The sequence below is a fragment of the Ursus maritimus genome, unplaced genomic scaffold, assembly GCF_017311325.1.
Source record: "Ursus maritimus isolate PB19 unplaced genomic scaffold, ASM1731132v1 scaffold_23, whole genome shotgun sequence".
Classification (NCBI taxonomy): Eukaryota; Metazoa; Chordata; class Mammalia; order Carnivora; family Ursidae; genus Ursus; species Ursus maritimus.
In genome coordinates this window covers 30,454,858-30,479,877 of record NW_024424786.1, presented here as the reverse complement: position 1 = coordinate 30,479,877, position 25,020 = coordinate 30,454,858, and the positions used below count along the sequence as shown (strand labels likewise).

Sequence of the window (25,020 nt, the reverse complement as noted above, 5' to 3'; positions counted from 1 at the left end):
TTGCCCTCATCAAGCTTACAGTTTAATAAGGGAGATGGACATTAAGTAGAGTCATCCAGAAAACACTTAGCCAGAAACTGTAATAAATGGTATGACTAAAAATTACAGGATGATTTGCAAAAGAATAATGAAGGGATCTAATTCAGATGAGGAAGGGAGGGACAAAGAAGGTCTTTTAAGGAGCTGACCTTTAAACTAAGACTTAAAAGGATAAAGAGAGGTTAGCAACCTAAGGGTATTATGCATCGAGGGTGAGGAGGGCTGGGTAGGAGAGGAGGTGGTGACAAAAGCATTCCGGGAATGCTTGTGTGACAAGTGTGATAGCCCCAAATAACTGAAATAGACAAAAAAATAAAGGAACATTAAATAGAGGGAAAGATTCAAGTTACTGGAGGTAGTGAGGTAAAAGATTTGAGCCAACATCACACGTCAATGTTCTCCTTGGAGAAAAGGTTTCGAAGAAGGAAGCAAAGACGGAAAAAGAAAAAATTAGAATTGAGAAGAAATAAGTAAAATGGGAGACAGGGCCCAGGAACTGAAGGTTGAAGAAGTTGTTTATTGGCCACATCAGGTTTCTGGGACAAACGCGGAGCCATGGAGCTCTGGTGGGAGCAGGTATGGAGGACAGGCCAGAGGAAACCGCAGGACTGAAGAGATTATGTGGAAGGATTTTTGTTTGTTTGTTTAAAAAATGACAAAAGTAATAAACGCTCTTTAATATTTCAAACAAGACAGCCACCCACTCCTGAAGTAAGCACTGTTAATCCTCACAGAATGGTTTTTGGTGGTGAAGATTAGTGACAAGTAAAATCAGGGGGAAGTTTGAAGCAGCTGAACAGAGAAGTCAAACCGAAAGCTTTATTTCAGCCTAAATTGTCTGCATTCTCCCTTGAGATCACTTTAACCACCATAACATTAGGTATTTCGGGAAAAACAGTTTTTATCATATGATTATATAGACTGACTGCAAGTCTCTGATTCCTAGACTGTGATCTTCTTTCATAAGTGCAGGGATTTTTTTTTTTCAAATCTCTGATTATTAGACCACAAACTCCGTGAGAGCAGGAATTTCTGCTCCACTCACTGCTTTATCACTAGCAACTAATACATAAATGTTCGTTGAATGAATGAATATTCCTAGACTATGAAGACAAATCACAGTGAATTCAGAGTAAAACATAAAAGGTGAAAGAATTAAAAAAAAAAAAAGGAAAGGAAAAGGAAGGGAGGGATGAAATTGGCAATACTTGAGATTCTGGCATTCATTCTTGACTCTTCTCTCCCACACTCCCACCCAATCAATCAGCAAGTCCTGTCAAACCAACCTTAAACAGCTCTTCATCTCCCTGCCACTACCTGTTCTGTTGTACTGACTCCTAACTGGTCCTACCACCTGCCTTCCATTCCATTTTCCATGCTTTTGCCAGTCTCATATGTGAAAATACCACACAAATTGGTAAGATTCAACTGACTGGCTGGGATGATGTTTCCTTCTTACATACTAAGCACCAGCCAAAATGAACTTCTTACGGTTTCCCACAGGAACCATGTTGTTTCATGTCATCATACTTTCAAAAAACTTGTTTATTCTTGTTAGAATGTACTCCTTACTTGCTAAACAGCTTTCTACCACTCCAAGTTCCATCCTGCCTATTCCATCATAGCCTTTCCTGACTTCTGCAGAAGAACTATTTCCTCCCTTGTACTATCACTGGATTCTATACATGGCTTTAATGATCACTTACACTCCGGGGAAACTATTCTAGACTACTCTACTGGAATGTGAGCTCCTTGAGGGCAATTATTGTCATTTACTCAGTTGTATTTCAAGCACCTCACACACTATCTGATGAAGAGCACATTAAAAAAATAATACTCCCCCTCGTCAGTTTTCTGGCTTCTTCGGCATTGGTGTTTTCACTTACTAGGTCTGTGACCTAGGACAAGTTCTTTAACTTTCTGAATCTGCTTCATTTTCTGTGAAAAAGTGATAATAAAAATATCTACCTAACACAAAGGATTGTTGTGAAGAAAAATTAGATATTTCACATATGAAGCAACTTCATAAATGCTAATTGCTATCATCATTATTTTCACTTTTGATATTACATTTTTTATGTCTAGAAATTCCATTTGGATCTTTTTAGTATCTTCCATTTATCTCCTAATCATAGTCATGTTTTCCTTTACATACTTGAGCATATTTATATGATTTAAAATAACTGTTTGAAGGCCCTTGTTAATAATTCTATTATCTCTGTCTTTTTTGGGTCTGTGTTTCTACAGATTGATTTTTCTCCTGGTTATGGGTCATATGTTCTTGCTTCTTTTAATGTCTGGTAATTTTTAACTGGATGCCAGACATTGTAGATTTTATGTTATTGAGTGCTAGATTTTACTGAGTTCCTTTAAGGAGTGGTGAATTTTGTTCTGGCATACAGTTAAGTTATCTGCAGATAGACCTGTTGAATCCTTTTTGTTTTTAAGCCACTGAGGTCTCTCTCCAGTGTCAATGCCCTATGTGCTTTGAGGTTTCTCCACTTTGGCTGGTAGAAGTATGAACTATTCCTAGCCCTGTGTATACTCCAGGAATTGTTTGGCCTACTGTTTTCTGGTGGTTCTTTTTCCAACCCACACATGTGCAGAGTTTGTAGCCAGAGACTCAAATACCCAGTTGCAGCTCTCTCGAGCTTACTAAGCAACTCCCTCCTCTTTGGTACTCTGCCCTGCAAATTCTGGCCACTGGGGCCTCCCTAAACCCCAATCTCTGCCTCCTCAACTCAGTAAGACTGCTGTGCTCTTTGGATCTCCTCTCCTGTACTGTTGCTTGGCAACTGCATCTCAGAGACCACAGCCCCAGATTAACTGTTGTTCAATGTCTGAAAGAGTTGTTTCAGATACATTGTCTGATTTTCTAGTTGCTTATGGCAGGAGGACAATTCCCTAAGTAAGTACTTCTTCATGGGCAGAAGAGGAAGTAGCTCTCATTCTCTTATTAAATGAAATACACACACACACACACACACACACACACACACACACACACAAATATTTGTTCATTTGTAAAAGCACAAAGCTCAAAATTAAATTCTAACAAACTATAAAAATAAACTGTGGACAACAGCTTTTTTGAACCAATATCCCTAAACAGAAGTGAAGATTTGCTTCAGGGAATTTTAATCTTTGCCAGACTTGGAAAATTTAGATTAATCTTTCACACTGAAAGAAATACCAAAGTGAGAAGTTGAATTTTAAAGGCTTACTACATATGAATAGATCTTTTTGCTTCCAAGACTGTATAAAGTCGCCTAGATAGCAAGAGGTTCACTATAATCTTCATGAGGTTATTTGAATTTCAGACACAGGAAAATTAGCATCATTCAGTACTCAGTCATGCAGAAATGACATTGCTTCCTTATACTTGCTAAAAACTGGGATAAATGGTTTCTTGCCAGAAGGCATCAGGTCCTTAGTTTTCTACAGGTGGCTTCATTTTTAGATATGTTATGCTGGAACTCTGCTCTTCTTTTGCTGTTTCCCTGAAGACCTAGTTTCTTCTTGATAATGTTAAAATATGTACAAGATGTTCTAAGGAAGTCATCTGCAGAAGAACAATATAGTATCAGCTCCTCTGAGTAGGAGTCAGGTACGTGGCATTCTAATTGAAAAAAATGGGGCTTAATAAGTACTTTCTTTTGGAACTTTGCCTCTGAGTGTTTTTGCTTGTTCTGGATTAAAATTGGGAACTGACACACTCCAGGACTGAAACATGTTCTAAAGTTTCCTGGAAGAAACTGAGAATATATTAAAATGATTTAACCAAAGATTTTAGGATCACCTAGATGCAAATGTTGCATTTGGTCTTTAAGAAATCAGGAGCTGTCTGACTAAGAAGCCTAACAATAAATATCCAGCATAAAATCCAGGTCTTGTTTATGGCACAGGAAAAACAGGGAGACCTTGGAGCTGCTTCCTCTTAGCAGCTGGATGATTCACTGGCAGCTGCTACAAGAAAGGTAAAGAAACCTACATCTGCTCAGAGTCCAAATGCTATATGGATCCCTTGTGATAGTAAACAAATTCTGGAAGAGGCCCCACTTCTAAATCAGGAAAAGAATTAAGGAGATCTAAAGACTCTTTTCCATAGTTATCTCTATGTGCCTATTCCACAAAACCCAGGTCTAGCTATATGCACCATTCTTCAATATAGTGAGTATTCAATAAATATTTGCTGACTGACTAAGGGACTGGGAAAGGATTGGGAAAAACAGGTTCTGACGAAATACGACAAACTTTACCTATACACTCACAGCTCCCAGTTTTGTTTATGTAGAGACCGATGGGCTAGTTTCTCTTAGGTAGTTCACTTAAAATTGAGTCCACTTTGATTTTTCTCCACTAGTGCATATAGTCTATAAAGGAGACAATGCTATTCTCAGTATACTAAGTATTTCTGCTCAATTGTATAACTGAGATGGATAATCTCTTGAGTTACATGTCACAGAAGCATAGAAATAGCATATTAGCATATTAGTAAATCTGGGTTTGGCCCTTATTATTATCTCCACTACTGCAAATCTCCTAACTACGAGCTCTGCCTCCAGACTTAACCTCTAAGTCATTTCTTTTCTTTTTTTCTTTTAAAGATTTTATTTATTTATTTGACAGACAGTGAGAGAACACAAGCCAGAGGAGCCACAAAGGGAGAAGGAAAAGCAGACTCCCCACTGAGCAGGGAGCCCAACACGGGGCTCAATCCCAGGACCCCGAGATCATGACCTGAGCCGAAGGCAGATGCTTAACCAACTGAGCCACCCAGGTGCCCACCCTCTAAGCCATTTCTATACTGCCTTTCAAATGATCTTTCTAGAATCCAGATATCATCACACCATTCTTCTGAATAAAATCCTTTAACCTACAGAATAAAATCCAACTTCTTTTTTTATGGCAAAAATGGTCTTTCAGGACCTGACTCTTCTATTTCTCCACAGGTGCATCTCCCCTAATCCGCTTCACAAACTCTAACCATTGTGATCTTCTCAATATCTTATATATTCCAGATTCTTTTATGCTTCTACACCACAGCACATGCTCTACCTAGAATGTCCTTCTTTCCTTTATCCATGTAGATAACTCCTACTCTTTCTTCCCAAATTAGACCAGACAACCAGTTCTCAGGAGATTCTTCTCTAATCTATTTGCTCCCCTTTCTCTAACAATAGTGTCCCCATCCTACTCCCACCCTCCAATCCGGAATCTCCTTCTTTGTATTCATATTATTTCTTCAATCTGCTGCACGGTATTTTAATATTTGCCAAGAGCAAAAGCTCTGGAGCCAGATTGCCTGTATATGAATCCCACCCCAGCATTTGCTGTATGAACTTGTCAAGTTACTTAACCTCTCCGATCCCCAGTTTCATTAGTTATAAGATGGGGATGGGGAGAGCTATAGTGAAGAGTAAATGAATCACCACACATGAAGTGTTCAGAACTGCGCTTGGCTCCTAATAGATATCATTAGCGATGGTGCTGGTATTAGTAATGGTGGTAGTATCTGTGACACAAGACGACCGCTCCTCAAAAAGTAAGGGGTTCGTAGAGCCTCAAATAACATGTACTCAAACAGTATTTATAGGAACAAAAGAAAGAAGTTTGGAAGGAAGAAAGGAAGGCAAGAAAATAATTTGGGAAGACTTACCGCCATTTTTGCCCACAGTTCGGAAGCATTTCCAGAAGGCCCGTAAGAATGATGCCCTATTGTGAGGGGTGGCTTGGATGAAGCTGAATTCCCGAAAGAGAATGTGAGTTCCCTGACATACACTGTTAAAACTGCAAAGAGAAAAATCAAGGAATCATCATTAGAGGAAGAGATATGGAAGGCTGGAATCAGAATAAAAAATCAAGACCACACAGAACCATTGCCAAAAAGGAGGGAAAACTTTTTTCTTCAACAAAACTCTGAACCATAGATGAGACCAAGTCTTTCAATGAAGAAACCCGTTCATATAACCATATTCTCCTGAAAACTCTGAATCCAATTCCTCTGAGTGTTTCCTACCTCCCACATATATGCACTGAGGGAGTTTTAATCAGTCACAGGAGTATCTCAAATAGAGGGAAATCTTTCAATCTTTAACTGGATGACATTGGCATTTGTATCTTTTTGGAGAACATTTCTCCTTCTACCACATTTGGAATTGTGTTTCCTTAAAGATATTATTTCTGTACTCTCTATGACCTGAATCAGCTGCCGTAACGAAAAAATGGCTCATGGGGACATAACTGGATTGTCTGTTCCAGTTTGGGGTGATGGATACCTTTTTGACAATAACCTCAGAGGCAAAGCCATGTGCCAAAGGATACGAAAGGTTTCAAACAGAATATTAAGGCAAATAAGAGGAACAAGGGTAAAAAGTGGCCCCTGAATGAGAGTATGAAGCAAAGCCCCAGGGCCCAAGTGAGTCATTGTTTAAGCTGGGCCGGAGAAGGGGAAAAAATATACTCCATTGCCTTTGGGTTCTTCTGCCAAAGAAATAAAGGCTGTAGAGCCTGGCGTAATCTAAAAATGGAAATTCCACCAAAGAATAGGCAATTATCCAGTAATCATCACTACTAAAGACAGACTTCAGGTTCCAGAAAACTCTTAAATTCCCTGACAAGTAAATCATGAGTGGAAAATATGTTAATCTTTGTAGAGGAGCAGGCATTAAACTGAAGAAGGCAAAGCAATAGGGAGACAGTGGAAATTCCAAATGCCACTCTTCATTTGCTGACAATTTAAAGTGGGGGCAAAGCTGAATCTCTGAACCGAACAGGAAAACATTTCAGGAGTCATCTGTTCCATTTTCCTTTTCCCGGACCAAGTTCTGAGGGAAGCATCTAACCTGTCTTTAACATAGAGTATGTTATTACTTCAGATAAAATTAGCCTCTTCCTGTTAATATTAACAACACTGTATGAAAAAACAAATTATATATTCTTCTTCCCCCTGTGGAAAACTAGTGTAGAAATCAACTTCTGAGACACTATGAGGAAGCATGAGGAAAACATCTGGTAAAGAATTAGGTTAGAAGAGAAATTTTTAAAAAGCAACGAAAGTGTTAACCTAACCATGCAGTTTGCAATTCTGTTGTCTTGAGCAAAAGAAAATGAAAAATAAAGCAAATGAGCTGTTACAGGTAAATGGAGTAGGTCGCATTTCTAGCAAATGAAGTCTAAAATGATAACAATCTAGTTTAAATTTATGAAGCTATCCAGCAAAAAATTAGTCCCAAAGTATGCTTCCTACCCCCCATGGGAAAAAAGCTGGTGTCTAGGTCATAGTCTGGGCTGTAAAGAAACTAATACTAGTGAAATTATATCCTTAGTGTAGCTTTTTAAAAATAATTTTTTTAGGGGCACCTGGGTGGCTTAGTGGGTTGAATGTCTGGCTTTTGGTTTCAGCTCAGGTCATGATCGCAGAGCTGTGAGACTGAGCCCAGCACCAGGCTCCATGCTCAGCAGGGAGTCTGCTTGAGCCGCTCTCTCTCTCCCTCTCCCTCTGCCCCTCCTCCTCCCCTTTGCTCACTTGCTCTATCTCTCTGTCTAAAAATAAATAAATAAATCTTTTAAAATATATATTTTTATCTTTTTTGAAACTACAGAATAATTTATGCATTGAAGAATCTGGCTCATTGTACAGATAAGAATTTACATAAGAAGTTATAAAATAAGAATTTTAAAAAACAGGCCAAGGACATATAATATTGAATACAAAAAGATTTACAATTATATTTCCATTACTGTCTTAAGATAATCCCTACAAATAAAATTTAGCCGGTCAGTATGGAGATCATAATCACTTTACTTAAAGAGTTAATAGACAATATAATCAGTGAAAATTCTTTTAGATAAGAGGGCTGTAAAGAAAAAGCAGAAAATACAATACATTGCTCAAAGCCTTACTGTTTCTCCTCAACCTGAAATAACTTTTCCCTGCCTCCATCTGTTAAAATTCTATCCAGTTTTTCAGGACCATCTCGAATGCCGCATTTTGCATGTTTTTTCCTGATTCTATATTCATGCCCAATTCCCATCATTTATAACTTATAACTCTCCACCGGCACACACAATCTGCTGCCTTTGGAAAAAGTTACTGGACTTCTATCTCCTATAAGACTGTAAGTTCTATGGAGTAAGTAATTAGGTTGTATTCATCTTGGTCTCCACCACATTATCTAACACATAGTACATGCTACTCCATAAATGCCTTTGGTAGTTGATTTAGAAAGATTAGAAAGAACAGATAAGTAACACCAGGTAGAAAGTATCAGATTTATATTTGTAGTCAGCCACACTGGAAATACTGAAGGTCAACATTTTATAAACTTTTTAAAAGTCCAGGACTTTGGCCCGATATTTGCACTGTAATATTGCAATACCATCTTTGTTTTCATTAGTATTTTCCTGGCATGTCTTTTCCTATGCTTTTAATTTTAATCTTTCTGGGTCATTTTGTTTTAGATATTTCTCTTGTGAGTAGTATATAGTTGGATTTTGCTTTTTACCCAACCTTACAGTCTCTGTATTTTAATGAGTTTTAAAAAAATATTTGATTAATATTTGCCACCTTATTATGTCTTTTTCATGAATTGTCTTTGACTTGTTTTTCTTTTCCTGTTTTCTGTTGTGTTAGGAAGGTTTTTTCTTTCTTTTCTTTTTCTTTTTTTTTTTAAGATTCTATTTATTTTGAGAGAGAGAGAGAGCAGAGGGGAAGGGCAGAGACAGAGGGAGAGAATCTCAAGCAGACTCCACACTGAGAGCAGAGACCGAGGCGGGGCTCGATCTCAAGACCCTGAGATCATGACCTGAGCTGAAATCAAAAGTCAGACGCTCAACTGACTGAGCCCCCCAGGTGCCCCAATTTTTTTCTTTTTTAATTATTTTCTCCCCCCTCTGTCAGAGTGGAAGCTATGACAGAATCTATAACTTCTTAGAATTCCTCTTAAAAATCCAACACACATATTTAGCTACACAGTTTTATTTTTTTTTAACTGAAGTATAGTTGACATACAATGTTATATTAGTTTCAGATGTACAGCACAGGGCTTTCGACAATTCTATACATAATGCAGTGTTTACCACGATAAGTGTAGTCTCCATCTGTCACCATACAGAGTTATTATAGTATTATTGACTATATTCCCTACACTGTACTTTTCATCCCTGTGATGATAGTACCTCTTAATCCCCTCCACTCATTTTGCCCATCCCCCCCCCCCTCTGGCAACCATCAGTTTGTTCTCTGTATTTATGAGACTGTTTCTGTTTGTGTATGTCATGAGCACACTATGAAGGTACACACATGAGTTACGTCTTTCCACACTGTCAGCTTTATTCAGTCATAAAGCAAGGTTAACATAATTATAAAGCAGGTTCAGGATTCCAAACTCAATGACATTTCACCACGTGATTAACTTGGCTTCTTACATGGCACACGAAGCAAAACAGAAGACCTAAGTCACACAACAAACAAGATAGCATGGAGGGGTAGGAGGTGAACGAACCAAACTCGAAGTCAGTGTGTGGGTGCACAGTTGAGATAAGACCTCACTCCGGTCCAGGTCAGCTCTTGGCACTTACTGTTTATTCTGTTATAAGCAGTGGAGGATCTCAGTTCTGTTCGGAGATCAATCAGGCAGAGCCTTCTGCAGTGGCTGCCTTTTTCAACTGCTCAGACCTCGAGGGGTCAGTGTCTAGAGAGTCTACAGTTTGCTGCAAAAAACCTCCCTTTTTAAAAGGGATTTAATCACTCTTGAGACCCTGCAGACTTCTAGTTATCAGTTCTGGGGTGCTGTCAGCTGGTACTGGTCTCAGTGCTATCTGACAGCTTCAGAACCCTTAACTACTTGCATCATTGCTTGACATAGGCCCCTGCTTGACATGAGTGACTCCATCTTACTCTCTACAGTATATGTGTGTTTGTTCATTTGTTTTGCTTTTTAGATTCCACATATAATTGAAATCATATGGTATTTGTTTTTCTCTGAGTTATTTCACTTAGTGTAATACCCTGTAGGTTCATCCCTGTTGTCAGAAACGACAAGATTTCCTTCTTTTTTTACGGCTGAGTAATAGTCCATTGTATATGTATACCACATCTTCTTTATCCATTCATCTATGGATGGACAGTTAGGTTGCTTCCATATCTTGGCTATTGTAAATAATGTTACAATAAACATGGATGCATATATCTTTTTAAATTAGTAGCTACACATTTTTTAAAATGTCAAGTCACTCATTACTTTTATTACTCTCCAAAGCAAGACAAGAACCAAAGCACACTCTAAATAACCCATGAGCACTTTTCTCATCTTCTGATATTATTTTCTAGATTTTGACTTCCAGCTTTTTAAATTAAAAACTTTTTTTAATACGGTAGAATGCTTATAATACTTATTATTTAAGCCATAGTATTTATCATTTTAAGTACTGTAAGTGTACAATTCAGTGCTTAAATACATTCACAATGCTGTTAACAATTATCATTATCTATTCACAGAACTTTATCATTATCCCCAACAAAAACCCTATATATATATTAAACAGTAATTCCCCCTTCCACTTTCCTCCCAAACTCTGGTAACCTCTATTTCACCCTCTGTCTCTATGCATTTGTCTATTCTAGGTACCTCTTAGAAGTGGAGATGTACAATATTTGCCCCTGTGTGTCTGGCTTCTTTCTTTTCTTTCTTTCTTTCTTTCTTTTCTTTCTTTCTTTCTTTCTTTCTTTCTTTCTAGATTTTATTTATTTATTTATTTATTTGAGAGAGAGAGAGAGAGAGAGAGAGCATGAACCCACAAACAGAGGGAGGGACAGAGAGGGAGGGAGAGGGAGAGAATCTCAAGCAAACTCCACACTGAGTGCGAAGCCCCATGTGGGGCTTGACCCTACAACCCTGAGACCATGACCTGAGCTGAAACTAAGAGTTTCACCCAACCACCCGAGCCACCCAGGCACTCCTGGCTTATTTCACTAAGTTTTTAGGTCCATCCATGTTGGGCTTACATCAAATTTTATTCCTTTTTAGGGATGAATAATATTCCATTGTATGTATATGCCCCATTTGTTTATTCATTCATCTGCTGATGAACACATGGGTTGTTTCTAGCTTTTGGCTATTATGAATAATGCTTCTATGAATGTTGGTATACAAATATCTCTTCTTCAAATAGTCTGCTTTCAATTCTTCTGGGTATATACCCAGAAGTGGAATTGCTGTGTCATATAGTAATTGTATATTTAAACTTTTGAGAAAAGACCAAACCGTATTCCCCAGTGGCTGCACCATTTTATCTTCTCACAGCAGTGCACAAGGGTTCTAATCCTCACCAGCACTATTCCTATTTTCCTATTTTTTTAATAGCCATGCTAGTAGGTGTAAAGTGATCTCGTTGTGGTTTTGATTTGCATTTCCCCAATGAGTAATGGTGTGCTGATCATCATTGCATGTACTGTGGACGTGCGTATATCTTCTTTGGAGCAATGCCTATTTAAGTCCCTTGCTCATTTTTTAGTAATTTTTTTGTTGTTGGGTTGGAGGAGTTCGTTATATATTCTGGATATGAATCCTTTATCAGATATATAATTTGAAAATGTCTTCTCTCATTCTGCAGGTTGTCTTCTTGCCTTCTTGATAGCACACTTTGATGAACAAAAAGTTCTTATTTTATCAATTTTTTTCTTTTGTTCCCTATGCTTTTGCTGTGATAACCATAAAATCACTGCCAATTATAATGCCATAAAGAAATTTGGTTGTTTTCTTCTCAGAGTTTTATAGTTTTAGCTCTTAAATTTAGGTCTTTGATCCATTTTAATTTTAATTTTAGTTTTTTTAAGATTTATTTATTTCAGAGAGAGTGAGCAGAGGGAGGGGCAGAGAGAGAGGGAGAGACAGAGTCCCTCAAGCAGACTGCCTGCTGAGTGTGGAGCCGGATGCAGAGCTAGATCCCAGGACCCTGATATCTTAACCTGAGCCAAAATCAAGAGCCGGCCGCTTAGCCAACTGAGCCACTCAGGTGCCCTGAGTTAACTTTTATACAAGGTATAAGGTATGTCAACTCCCTTCTTTTGCATGTGAATATCTAGTTTCCCCAGCACCACTTGCTGGAAAGACTTGTTGAATGGTCCTTTCCCCTATGAACAGCACCCTGGTTGAAAATCAATTGACCATACATACAAGGGTTTGTTTCTGGGCTCTCTATTCTATTCCAGTGGTCTATATATATCTGTCTTTATGCCAATACATACTGTTTTCAGTACTGTAGCTTTGTATTAAGTTTCAAAGTTAGGAAGTTGGAGTCTTCCAACTTCATTCTTTTTTAAGATTGTCCTGGCTTTCTGAAGTCCCTTGCAATTCCATGTGAATTTGAGGATCAGCTATTTGATTTTGGTGAAATTCTGTTGGAATTTCAGTAGAGATTGTGTTGAATTTGTAGATTTCTTTGGATAGTACTGACATCTTAACAATGTTAAAAGTCTTCCTACCCATAAACATGGGATGTCTTTCCCTTTACATAGGTCTTTTTAGATTTCATTTAGCAGGGTTTTGTAGTTTTCAGTGTGCAAATCTTTTACTTTCTTGGTTAAATTTATGCCTGGGATGCCTGGGTGACTCAGTTGGTTAAGTGTCCAACTCTTGATATTGGCTCAAGTCATGATCTCAGGGTGGTGGGATAGAGCCCCGCATCGGGCTCCACACTCAGTGCACAGTCTCCTTGAAAATCTCTCCCCCTCCCTCTGCCCCTCCCCCTCCTCATGTGTGCATGCACTTTCTCTCTCTAAAATAAATAAATAAATAAATAAACAAATAAATAAATAAAATTTCAAAAAAATGTGTTCCTAAGTATTTAATTCTTTTAGATGCTATTATAAATACAATTGCTTTCTTAATTTCCTTTTGACTGTTGATTGCCAGTGTATAAAAACACGACTGACTGGGGACCCTGGGTGGCTCAGTCAGTTAGGCGTCTGCCTTTGGCTCAGGTCATGATCCCAGGGTCCTGGGATCAAGTCCCACATGGGGGAGCCTGCTTCTCCCTCTCCCTCTGTCCCTCCTCCTGCTTGTGCTCTCTTGTTCTCTCTCTCTCTCAAATAAATAAATAAAATCTTAAAAAAAAACACATAACTGATTTTTGTGTGTTGATTTGGTATCCTGCACCTTTGCTGAATAGGACTAGTAGCTTTTTTGTGGATTCTTTGGGATTTTCTATACATAGGATCGTGCCATCTGCAAATAGTTTCACCTTTTCCTTTCCAATTTGGATGTGCCTTATTTCTTTTGACTTCTACCTTTTTAAATGTAAAAAATTACTCATTACTTTTAAAGTCAATAGTTAAGTTTATCAACATATCATATTAATTGTCATGTTCACTACTATTCTTCATTCTGTTCCTTCCCTCTTGGTTCAGTTATTTTCTTGCTAAAGTACAGCATCCTTTCAGACAGGTCCACAATCACTTATCACTTTGGACCTCTCTATTTTGGACTTGACAAATTTTTGGATTTTATAAAGGCAATATGTCGCACAAACCAGATGTGATATAGCACTACCAGTGGGGCTGGGGTAGCAGCCCATAGTCAAGCATATTAAAATTTCCACAGTGAAACATATATTTACATTAAAAAGAATAAACAAAGACCAAAGATAGCCTCATAGGGGCGCCTGGGTGGCGCAGTCGTTAAGCGTCTGCCTTCGGCTCAGGGCGTGATCCCAGCGTTCCGGATCGAGTCCCACATCGGGCTCCTCCACTGGGAGCCTGCTTCTTCCTCTCCCACTCCCCTGCTTGTGTTCCCTCTCTCGCTGGCTATCTCTCTGTCACATAAATAAATAAAATCTTTAAAAAAAAAAAAAGATAGCCTCATAAACTAGTCCAGGTCAAGTTTGCTCCCAAATGAGTTTGCAGAAAACTCAGCAAAAACAACTTCAGGTTTTCTATGCTATTTTGATTTCAAATTGTGAACTTCTGAATATTCACAGACAACAGACCTGCTGTTTTCACAAAAGCCTGTGGGTGGTAAACGCTCTCAGTTTTCATTTTCTTGAAAATATCTTTATTTACCCTCTAGAGTAATGGCTTAACCAGGTGGAGAATTCTGGGTTGTCATTTATCTTCTCTCGGCACTTCAAAGATACTACTCCATTGTCATCTGGCATCTACACTGCTGTTGAGAGGCCATCTGTCAAGCTCCTGCCATTCCTTGAGGAGTTAATCATTCTTACCATTCATATAAGCTATTTTTTTTATTATTAATGTTCTGTGGATTCTACAATGTGTCTATCATGTAGGTATAGTTTTAGTTATCTTGCTCAACACTTTAATCTGACTTATGTCTTTCGTCTCAGAGAGTATCTTTTAAAATATTGCTTCACTGCCATCTTCTCTATCCATTTCTTCCCCTATTAGATGTACATTTTAGCCTGTCAGTGTCTCTTCTGTGTCCTTTCATAATTTGCACCTTTTAGCTTTGTGTTGTACTTAGTATTATCTTTCAAATTATGAGTTCTTTATTCTTTTTTGTCTGGTCTAAAGTTTATTCTCTCTTTTGAATTATTTATTTATTTATGTTAATTTTTTAATGGCCATGTTTTAATGTTTCTTTTTTTAAGATTGATTGATTTTAAAGAGAGAGAGAGCAAGAGCACAAATGGGAGGGGCAGAGGGAGATGGAGAGAGGATCTCAAGCAGACTGCACTGAGTGTGGAGCATGACATGGGGCTTGATCTCACGACCTTGAGATCACGACCTGGGCCAAAACCAAGAGTTGGACACTTTACCAACTGCCCCACCCAGGAGCCCCTGTTGAATTTTTTAAAACATCGGTAACTTTTTTATTTCTAGAATGTTTAATTGGTGTTTTAAAGAATTTACATGGTTTTGTTTCTGCTTCCCAGTTTTTGTTCTCTATTTTTTCCCCTCAAGTTTTTATTTCAAAACCAGTTAGTTACCATACAGTGTAATATTAATTCAGGTTTAGAATTCAGTGATTCAACACTTATATACAACACTTGGTGCTCATCACAAGTGCTCTCCTTAAGCCCCATCACCCATCTGGCCCATCCACCCAACCCACCTCCCCTCTGGTAACCAGCAGTTTGTTCTCTATAGTTAAGAGTCTGTTTTATGGTTTGCCTCTGTCTCTCTTCCCCCCCCCCCATGTTCATTTGTTTTGTTTCTTAAATTCCACATGAGTGAAGTCACATGGTACTTGTCTTTCTCTAACTTATTTCGTTTAGTATAGTGCACTCTAGCTCCATCTGCATCTTTGCAAGTGACAAGCTTTCATTCTTTTTTATGGCTGAATAAAAAAGTGTGTGTGTGTATGTGTGTGTGTGTGCACGTACATGTATATTACAACTTATTTATCCATTCATCAGTTGATGAACATTTGGGCTCTTTCCATATTTTGGTTATTATTGACAATGCTGCTATAAACATTGGGGTACATATATCCCTTCAAATTAGTATTTTTGTATCCTTTGGGTAAATACCTAGTAGTGGAATTGCTAGATCATAAGGTAGTTCTATTTTTAACTTTTTAAGGAACCTCCATATTGTTTTTTCCAGAGTGTCTGCACAAGTTTGTATTCCCACAAACGGTGTAAGAAGGTTCCCCTTTCTCTGCATCCTCACCAATACTTGTTGTTTCCTGCATTATTAATTTTAGCCATTCTGACAGGTGTGAGGTGATATCTCATTGTAGTTTTGATTTGTATTTCCCGATGATGAGTGATGTTGAACATTTTTTTCATGTGTCTATTAGCCATCTGTATGCCTTACTTGGAAAAATGTCTATTTATGTCTTCTGCCCATTTTTTAGCTGGAGTATTTGTTTTTTGGGCAATAGAACAGATCAATGAAACCAGAAGATGAGACTTTGAAAAATTTAACAAAATTGATAAAGTCCTAGCCAGACTTGTCAAAGAGAAAAGAGAAAGGATCCAAATAAATAAAATCACAAATGTGAGAGGAGAAATCACAATCAACACCACAGAAATACAAACAATAATGAGAATATTATGAAAAACTATATGCCAACAAATTGGACAATGTGGAAGAAATGGATAAATTCCTAGAAACTTATAAATTACCAAACTAAAACAGGAAGAAATAGAAAACTTGAACACACTGATAACCAGCAAATAAATTGAATCTGTCATCAAAAATCTCCCAAGAAACCAAAGTCCAGGGCCAGATGACTTCAGAAGTGAATTCTACCAAACATTTAAAGAAGAGTTAATTCCTATTCTTCTTGAACTATTCCAAAGAATAGAAACTTCCAAATTCTTTCTATGAGGCCAGCATTACCCTGATAACAAAACCATATAAAGACTCCACTAAAAAAGAAAGCTACAGGGGCACCTGGGTGGCTCAGTTAGTTAAGTGTGTGACTCTTGATTTTGGCTCAGGTTATGATCTCAGGGTCCTGAGATCGAACCCTGCACTGGGCTTAGCACTCAGTGGGGAGTCTGCTTGAGGATTCTCTCCCTCTTCTTCTGCACCTCCCCCCTGCATTCTCTCTCTCTCTGTCTCTCAAATAAATAAATAAATAAATAAATAAATAAATAAATCTTTTAAAAAAAGAAGAAACTAAAGGTCAATACCTTTTTTTTTTTTTTTAAGATTTTATTTATTTATTTGACAGAGAGAGAGACAGCCAGCGAGAGAGGGAGCACAGGCAGGGGGAGTGGGAGATGAAGAAGCAGGCTCCCAGTGGAGGAGCCTGATGTGGGGCTCGATCCCAGGACCCTGGGATCACACCCTGAGCCGAAGGCAGATGCTTAATGACTGAGTCACCCAGGCGTCCCTAAAGGTCAATATCTCTGATGGATCCAAAGATTCTCAGTGAAATACTAGCAAATTAAATCCAACTGTACATTTAAAACAATCGTTCACCATGATCGAGTGGGATTTATTCCTGGGCTTCAAGGATAGTTCAATATTGCAAATCAGTCAACGTGATATACCACAATAAAAGAAAGGATAAGAACCATATGATACTTCCAATAAATGCAGAAAAAGCATTTGGCAAAGTACAACATACATTCATGATAAAAACCCTCAACAAAGTAGGGCTAGAGGGAACATACCTCATAATAAAGGCCATATACAAAAAACCCACAGCTAATGTCATCCTCAATGGGGAAAAACTGAGAGCTTTTCTTCTCTGGTCAGGAACAAGACAGGGACGTCCATTCTCACCGCTGTTATTTAACATAGTACTGGAAGTCCTAGTCTCAGCAATCAGAGAACACAAAGAAATAAAAGGCATCCAGATTGGCAAGGAAGAAGTCGAACTTTCACTATTTGCAGATGCCATGATACTCCATATAGAAAACCTGAAAGACTGCACCAAAAAATTGCTAGAACTGATACATGAATTCAGTAAAGTTGCAGGATACAAAATCAACATATGGAAATCTGTTGCATTTCTACGCACAAATAATGAAGCAGCAGGAAGAGAAATCCAGGAATCAATCCCATTTACAACCGCATCAAAACCTGTAAGATACTTAGGAATAAACCTAACCAAAAGGGCAAAAGATCTGTACTCACACAATGAAAGAAATTGAAGTGGACACAAAGTACTGAAAAACATTCCATGTTCATGGGTTGGAAGAACAAATACTGGGTTTATAAAAAGATTTTATTTATTTATTTATTTATTTATTTATTTATTTGAGAGAGAGAGAGAGAGAGCAGGGGATGAGCAGAGGGGGAAGGACAGGGAGGGGGAAAGAATCCCAAGCAGACTCCATGCTGAGTGCAGAGCCCAACGCAAGGGCAGACCTCACTACCCTGAGATCATGACCTGAGCCCAAACCAAGAGTCAGATGCTTAACTGACTGAGCCACCCAGGTGCCCCTGGAAGAACAAATATTGTTAAAATGTCTATATTACCCAAAGCAATCTATACATTTAATGTAAACCCTATCAAAATACCAACAGTATTTTTCACAGAGCTAAAACAAACAATCTTAAAATTTGTATGGAACCACAAAAGATTCTGCATAGCCAAAGCAATCTTGAAAAAGAAAAGCAAAGCTGGAGGTATCACAATTCTGGACTTCAAGTTGTATTACAAAGCTGTAGTGATCAAGACAGTATGGTACTGTCACAAAAATAGATCGCTCAATAGAACAGAATAGAAACCCAGAAATGAACCCACACCTCTATGGTCAATTAAGCTTTGACAAAGCAGAGAAGAATATCCAATGGAAAAAAGACAATCTCTTCAACCAATGGTGTTGAGGAAACTGGACAGCAGCAACACGCAGAAGAATGAAACTGGACCGCTTTCTTACACCGTACACAAAAATAAATTCAAAATGGATTAAAGATCTAAAAGTGAGACAGGAAACCATTAAAATCCTAGAGGAGAACACAGGTAGTAAGCTCTGACATCAGCCATAGCAACTTCTTACTAAATATGTTACCAGAGGGAAGGGAAGCAGAAGCAAAAATAAACAACTGGGACTTCATAAAAAAAAAAGCTTCTGCATGGCAAAGGAAACAAACAACCAAACTGAAAGGCAACGCACAGAATGGGAGAAGATATTTGCAAATAACATATCTGACAAAGGGTTAGTATCCAAAATCTATAAAGAACTTATCCATAAAACTCAACACCCAAAACACAAATAATCCAGTTATTATCTTTTTTAAATGAAAACCATTCCTTTTTTATGTCCCTGAGGATCCTAAATTTTATTTCAAATTCAACTTAAAATAATTAATTAGTCTTATTTTCTCTAAATTTATATTTCAATTGTAGGGTTTATTGGCCCTTTCTTAGCATTAGTTGTTTTCATATATTTTGGAATTTCAGCGTGTAAATTCACCTTAAGTGGGAGGTTATCACTGTCTCCAGTTGCTTACTCCCTCAGTCTCTTCTGAGGACAGATCCTAGTCTCGGACAAGATCGTATATTGGGGGAATTAAGGCTCCATTCCTAATGATATCGGGACTATCACAGAGGCCGTCACTGAACCTTTGAGTAGCTCAGACCACTCAGTCCTGGTTGCAAGATTGTCTGCTTCCTTTCATAGACCCAAGTTTTATGTAAGCCATTTTCCAGGTAGCCATCATAATTAAAAAAAAAAAATCTCCTGCTCTGTGTGTGACACATTTAGTCTCTACTATTCCATGAGAAATGAGCTCTCAGTTTCCTATGCTTGCTTCTGAACCCAGAACACACAAGGCCTGTGGTTTTAGCCCCATTAGCATTTTGGTTTGTTTGGTTTCTCACCCATGGATGAATTTATATTGATTTTACAAAATGGCTACGTCTCTTAAATTTTCTCTTCAGAAAATTTCATGTGTCATTACCACGTGTTTGTGAAGGATAAGAAAGCCAAATCATAAACACTGTAAGCCATTATGACCAGAAATCCAAAACAAATTTTCTACCTGCATGAAAATGCACGTTTGCTACTTTTTCATTGTATTTAACTGAACTAAAAAGTTTTTTAATAGACATCTATCTTACCTCTAAAATTGAACAAAAATGTTCCTAAAAATACTTTAAAGGCCACACAGAAGTATACTATAATGTCTACCTCAAACAGATTTCTCCAAAACCAATATTCAAATTTCATTGAGTAAATTCCTCCATTCTTTAAGTTTTTGGGTTTTTTCTCTTGAGATTTCAATTGTTTTGTATTTTAACATAATTTCAAATTTATAGAAAAGTTGCAAGAATAGCATAAAGGATTCCTGGGTACCCTTCACCTAGATTACTCATATGTGAATATTTTGTTACATTTACTCTCACTCAAACATTCTTTCTCAATCTCTCTCTCTCACACACACACATATAAATATTACTGTTTTTCGGAACTGTTTAAGAGTAAGTTGTAAACATGATGCTCCTTTACCCCTAAATACACCATATATTTCCTAAAAAATTAGTTCTCTTATATGACCATAGTATAATGATCAAAATCAGAAAATTAAAATTGATACAATATTTTAATCTAATTTACAGGCCTTATTTTTTTTAATTAATTTTTTTTTTGAGAGAGAGAGCACACGCAAATGGGGGGAGGAGCAGGCGGCAGAGGGGACTAGTAGACCCACGGTGGCGGGCGGCGGGGGGGCGGTTGCGGCACATGCAGCCAATCCCAGGACCCTGAGATCATAAGATCATGATCTGAACCAAAACAAGTCCGTTGCCTAATCGACTGAGCCACCCAGGTGCCCCTAATCTATAGGCCTTATGAAGAGTATTTCTAACCCCTGTTAAAGTATTTATTTAAAACTATGAGAAAAATTAAGTTGATGTTTCTTAAAAAACAAGAACAAAACGAAGATGCCTCCTAGAATCACTGTTATTTATTTATTTAGTAAGTAAGTAAGTAGGTTCTATACCCAATGTGGAGCTTGAGCTCATAACCCTGAAATCAAGAGTCCCACGCTCTACCAACTGAGCCAGCCAGGCGCACCAGACCGACTTCTATGTCCTTTTGACACATCCACGCAATTCTTGATCACTTCCTCACTTTTTGATAGAAAAAGATGTTCCAGTCCCATCTTGTTCCTTCCCTACCCAATCCTAGGGCCATTTCTCCAAGAAGCCCAAGCTGCTTTTATTAGAGGACTGTTTAAAAACCTGGGTAGATGCTGGATGTTCTCCAAATGTATCATTGCTTCTAGGCTCTCCCGGAGTCAGGGTCAAGACAAATGAAGGTTTATATATACACACTCTGCATGTGTGCATACATACACACACACACACCCCTAGATTCATTTCTATGTATCTAGCTATCTACATATATTAAAACCCATGCATACACTGATTCAATTCCAATGCTACAGGGTACATTCTAGTCTTTCCCCTTTTCACATCCGAAACTACTTCTCTAATTCTATAGTTGGTGTGATTGGGGAGTTAATGTTTAATGAGTACAGTTTCAGTTTGGGAAGATGAAGAAGTTCTAGAGATAGATGGTGGTGATAGTTGCAGAACAATGTGAGTGGACTTGATGCCACTTAAAAAATGGTTAAAATGGTTATTTTGTTATGTATATTTTGTTGTGTATATTTTACCATAAAAGGAAAAAAATTAAGATATTGGTATCAAATACCCAGTATATATATTTATAGGATTGTCTGATGGAACGAGTGATTGGAAACTATAATCAAAACATTTTTTTAGAGTGGTTCTGAAGAATGACCATGGCTTTGTTACAGGAAGAGTGGACCAAAGATAGCAGCATTGGTATCACTTAGGAGCCTGTTAGAAACCAGAATCTCAGGGCGCCTGGGTGGCGCAGTTGTTAAGCGTCTGCCTTCGGCTCAGAGAGTGATCCCAGCATTTTGGGGGTTCTAGGCTTCTCCCCTAGGAGCCTGCTTCTTCCTCTCCCACTCCCCCTGCTTGTGTTCCCTCTCTCGCTGGCTATCTCTCTCTGTCAAATAAATAAATAAAACCTTAAAAAAAAAGAAAAGAAAAAGAAACCAGAATCTCAGGCCCCATCCCAGACCTACTAAATCTGATTCTGCATCTTAACAAGACTCCAGGCGGTTCACAAGCACATTAAAGTTCAAGAAGCACTCCTCTGGGATAGATTCTGCCACTTCCTACTTTTGTGACTTTAGGCCAAGAGTTTCACCATTTTGTGCCTCAGTTATTCTTTGTCTATAAAATTGTGATAACAGGAATGAAAGCTGCCAAAGATGATTAAATATGATAATAATGCATGTTGTATAATGCCTGGCAAATTCAGGGACTATCAGCTATTATCATTACTTTGCTCAGTAGAAATCTGTGATGGTTGGTTTCAGGGGCTTTTCTAAAAATAGTAAACTTAGGAAGTCAATATTTTCCAGAGACGGTGGTTGGCTTTAGGAGATAATTGGGGAAAAGGATACATGGGAGATAACAGTTTTGGCCAAATATGAAGAAGGCTCAATACAGTAGAGTGGAGGTGTCACATTCAGTCACAATGGGGCAATGTTCTTGTTAAAGTATGGTGGGACCAGACAAAGGTTATTTACAAAATATAAATGAAATGGAAGCAGCTTTTAATGAGACAATGCTGTATTTTTAAGATATTTTGAAGCCTAAGTGGTGTTTTTCACATGTCTGAAATCCCGCGTGAGATAAAACCTTTCAGCTGAAATATCACTTATATTTTACTTACATGATCAAGGACCAGATAGGCTGCGGGAGTGAGGCGACAGAGTGTGAAATACTGACAAGGTGGGGAGACAAAAGGACAGCTACACAGGCCCCCGTGAATTGCTAGCACTTGGGCCCTGGCTCTCAGAAGATGTTGTTGAGTTGCTAACCTAATTTCTCTGGCAGGAGATCTTTCCTTGTCCCAGAAAAGACTTTTGGAGACAGAGAGGATTAAAAAAAATAATATTGTTAAGAAGTGAGGCTGCTGGGCTTGCACTTTACTAGCCGGAATCCCTTTATCTTTCTTGAGAGCCCCCCAGATCTCTTTTATTCTAGGTCAGTAATTTAACACTCTCAACTCTCAATTCAAAGCCTGTAATGACCTTGCTGTGCTGAATTATTAGCCCAGGATATAGAAAGAGAGAGAGAGGGAGGGGAAAAAAAAACCCTAAAAACAACAGAGGTCTTTTGATCAGAGCACCAAACTGCAGTTCGCTGTAACTCAAGCTGCCCATTCTTATATGGCAAGAATTAAGGACTCCCCCTGCCAGGCAGGACCCTATTAAAAGACAATAGCTGTTTGAAAAGGGTAAGCAAGTTGATATGGATATAATAGGCCACATATGGGGGCCCCTTTCTACTCTGAAATAAAGCTCCTTCTTAAGAGTTGTGAGCTGGGAAACCCAGCATTCAGTAAGGCAGGAGGAGGAGGTATAATACAAGAGAGTGAGTGGGTAGCCATGCAGAAATGCTTGAAGGTGCTTCAGGAAAAAGGGAAGAGGGCTTTGGGGAGCCTGCAGAGATGAGCATCAATCACTGAGGATAGAGGCTTTCAGAATGGCCAGGTGCTCTCTGGTCCCCAAGAGGTTTTTAGGGCCAGTGATGACAAAGATTTGGCTGGAACCAATATAGTGGTTAGTTTCTCTAATGGGTTAACAACAATGACAGCAAAGCTAGCAGGAGCATAGTAAGCTCTTGCCAGGAATGGTGGAGCTGGCAGAAAGTAATCCTTTCTGCCTTGTTTTATACAATCTAACATGTCAACATCCTAAACTGATTAATACCATCTAGTGCCACTATATGTTCTTACTACCTTTAGGATGGGATTAAAAAAAAAAAAAGCCCCGTAAAACAGAGACAGTGGACCCCAAAGAAACTGCCTCTTGCCTACAAACAGTACCCCTTCTCAGATATAGGGAGGTAACCACAGGACACAAGACTTCTTACTCTATTAGCTAATCTATGTTTGCTTATCTATCACCTAAACAGTCTGCTCATAAGCAGATGCTGCTTTTGAAGGATCCTAATCCACAACAGAACTTCCCAACCACTGTTTGAGCTACCTCTAAGATCTTGTTAGTATGTAACAAAACAAGGAATGATTTAAAGTGACTCGAAATATTTAAACACATTAATCTAGTTATCTATAACTAACTTCTGAATTCCCAAATCCCTAAGCAAAAATATCAGAGATATTTTTCTTTCCTCTACCACGCTTTGCTAACTGCCAAATGAACAGCTCTCCAGTTCCCATCCACTGCAAATAATGGGCTAGCTTGATGGAATTTACAACTAAAGAAAAAACCCAAGGGTTCTCTCTCTAACACTTGCTTGCTCCACTGAGTGGTCAACGGGGCACTAAACTGATCTTTAGCAAATTAAAGGGTTTTGCTGATTAAAGAGAAGGTCTGGATTCCTAAGAAAAAAATCCTGCATCACCACTTGGCTTCAGACTCCAAAAGAAACATATTATTTTTACAAAAGTCATTAGAGATAATTGTTTCCATAAAATATTGCAATTTTAAGTGACTTCCCAGTATGTAGACTCCTTCATTTAAGATGGGGTCACCCTATAGGAAAGGAAGGATGAGCAATGGAGAGCACCAAACACTATGCTGATGCCCCAATTTAAGACTTAGCATATGGCAACCATATTTTCGGAAGTTCAAATTGGGACACACAATCTAAAAAGTTTTTATCTGGTGTGTGGGTCACTCACAGGTGTGAGAAATAGCCTAAAGATTTTATAGATATCAGTATAATGGTTAGGTAAGTATGTTTAAATGCCATATTGACTGATAAATATTAAATGTCATATTATTTGGTAAATCTTGAAGGATATATACAGCCTATGTAATCTGAAAAATAAAAATTATACAGAACAGCATTATAGTATGATATAATTCATATAAAACTATATATCTGTGGGTGTGTATGTAAGTAGACAAGATGTTTGAAAGAATAGAGAAAATGAAGGAAAAAAAATTGGAGAAAATTTCTCAGAATGGAAAGGCATGAGTTCCCAGATTAAACAGATACTTATAAGCCTAGCACAATGAATGAATATGTGTGCACACCAAGGCACACACTGTAAAAAATCAGACTCTACTATCTTTCACTGGGGGCATGGCAAGATCACTTCGTAGAAGATCATGTAAGATAGGAGATATTGGTACAGCTGTCTTTGGAAAATATAATCAGCCACAGTTGCCCTCTGGTCACAACAATTTATACTTCTCCCAAATGCAAAATACACCCCCCACCGAAACCCCCAAAGTCTAACTCCATTTTTGCATTAACACAAACTCTAGGATGACATATAAATCGAGTCCAGGTACAGATGAAGTTCCTCAAGTGCAATTTCTTGGGTATAGCTCCTTGCATAATTCCTCACTCTAAACACCTGTAAACTAAAGAGACAAGTTATAGGCTCCCACACGTCCAGTATGTACAATGGTAACACGGTGATAGGATAACCACAATAAACTTCCATCCAAAAGGGGGAGAATGGGAGGCAATATAGCAACCGCTGGCTCATTACAATTCTGAAATCCATCCACCCACATGTCTCATTTCCTTG

The 25,020-nt window shown here is 38.2% G+C and overlaps 1 protein-coding gene across 1 annotated transcript in view; it reads right to left on the bottom strand.

Annotated features, from left to right (window-relative positions):
• The window catches only part of CUNH11orf49 (chromosome unknown C11orf49 homolog), a 180,743-nt gene that overhangs the window by 94,842 nt on the left and 60,881 nt on the right, over positions 1-25,020 (bottom strand). Inside the window, exon 3 of the mRNA XM_008701011.2 lies at positions 5,699-5,829. Coding sequence (XP_008699233.1) covers positions 5,699-5,829 — 131 coding nt within the window. The remainder of the gene's footprint in view (positions 1-5,698; positions 5,830-25,020) is intronic.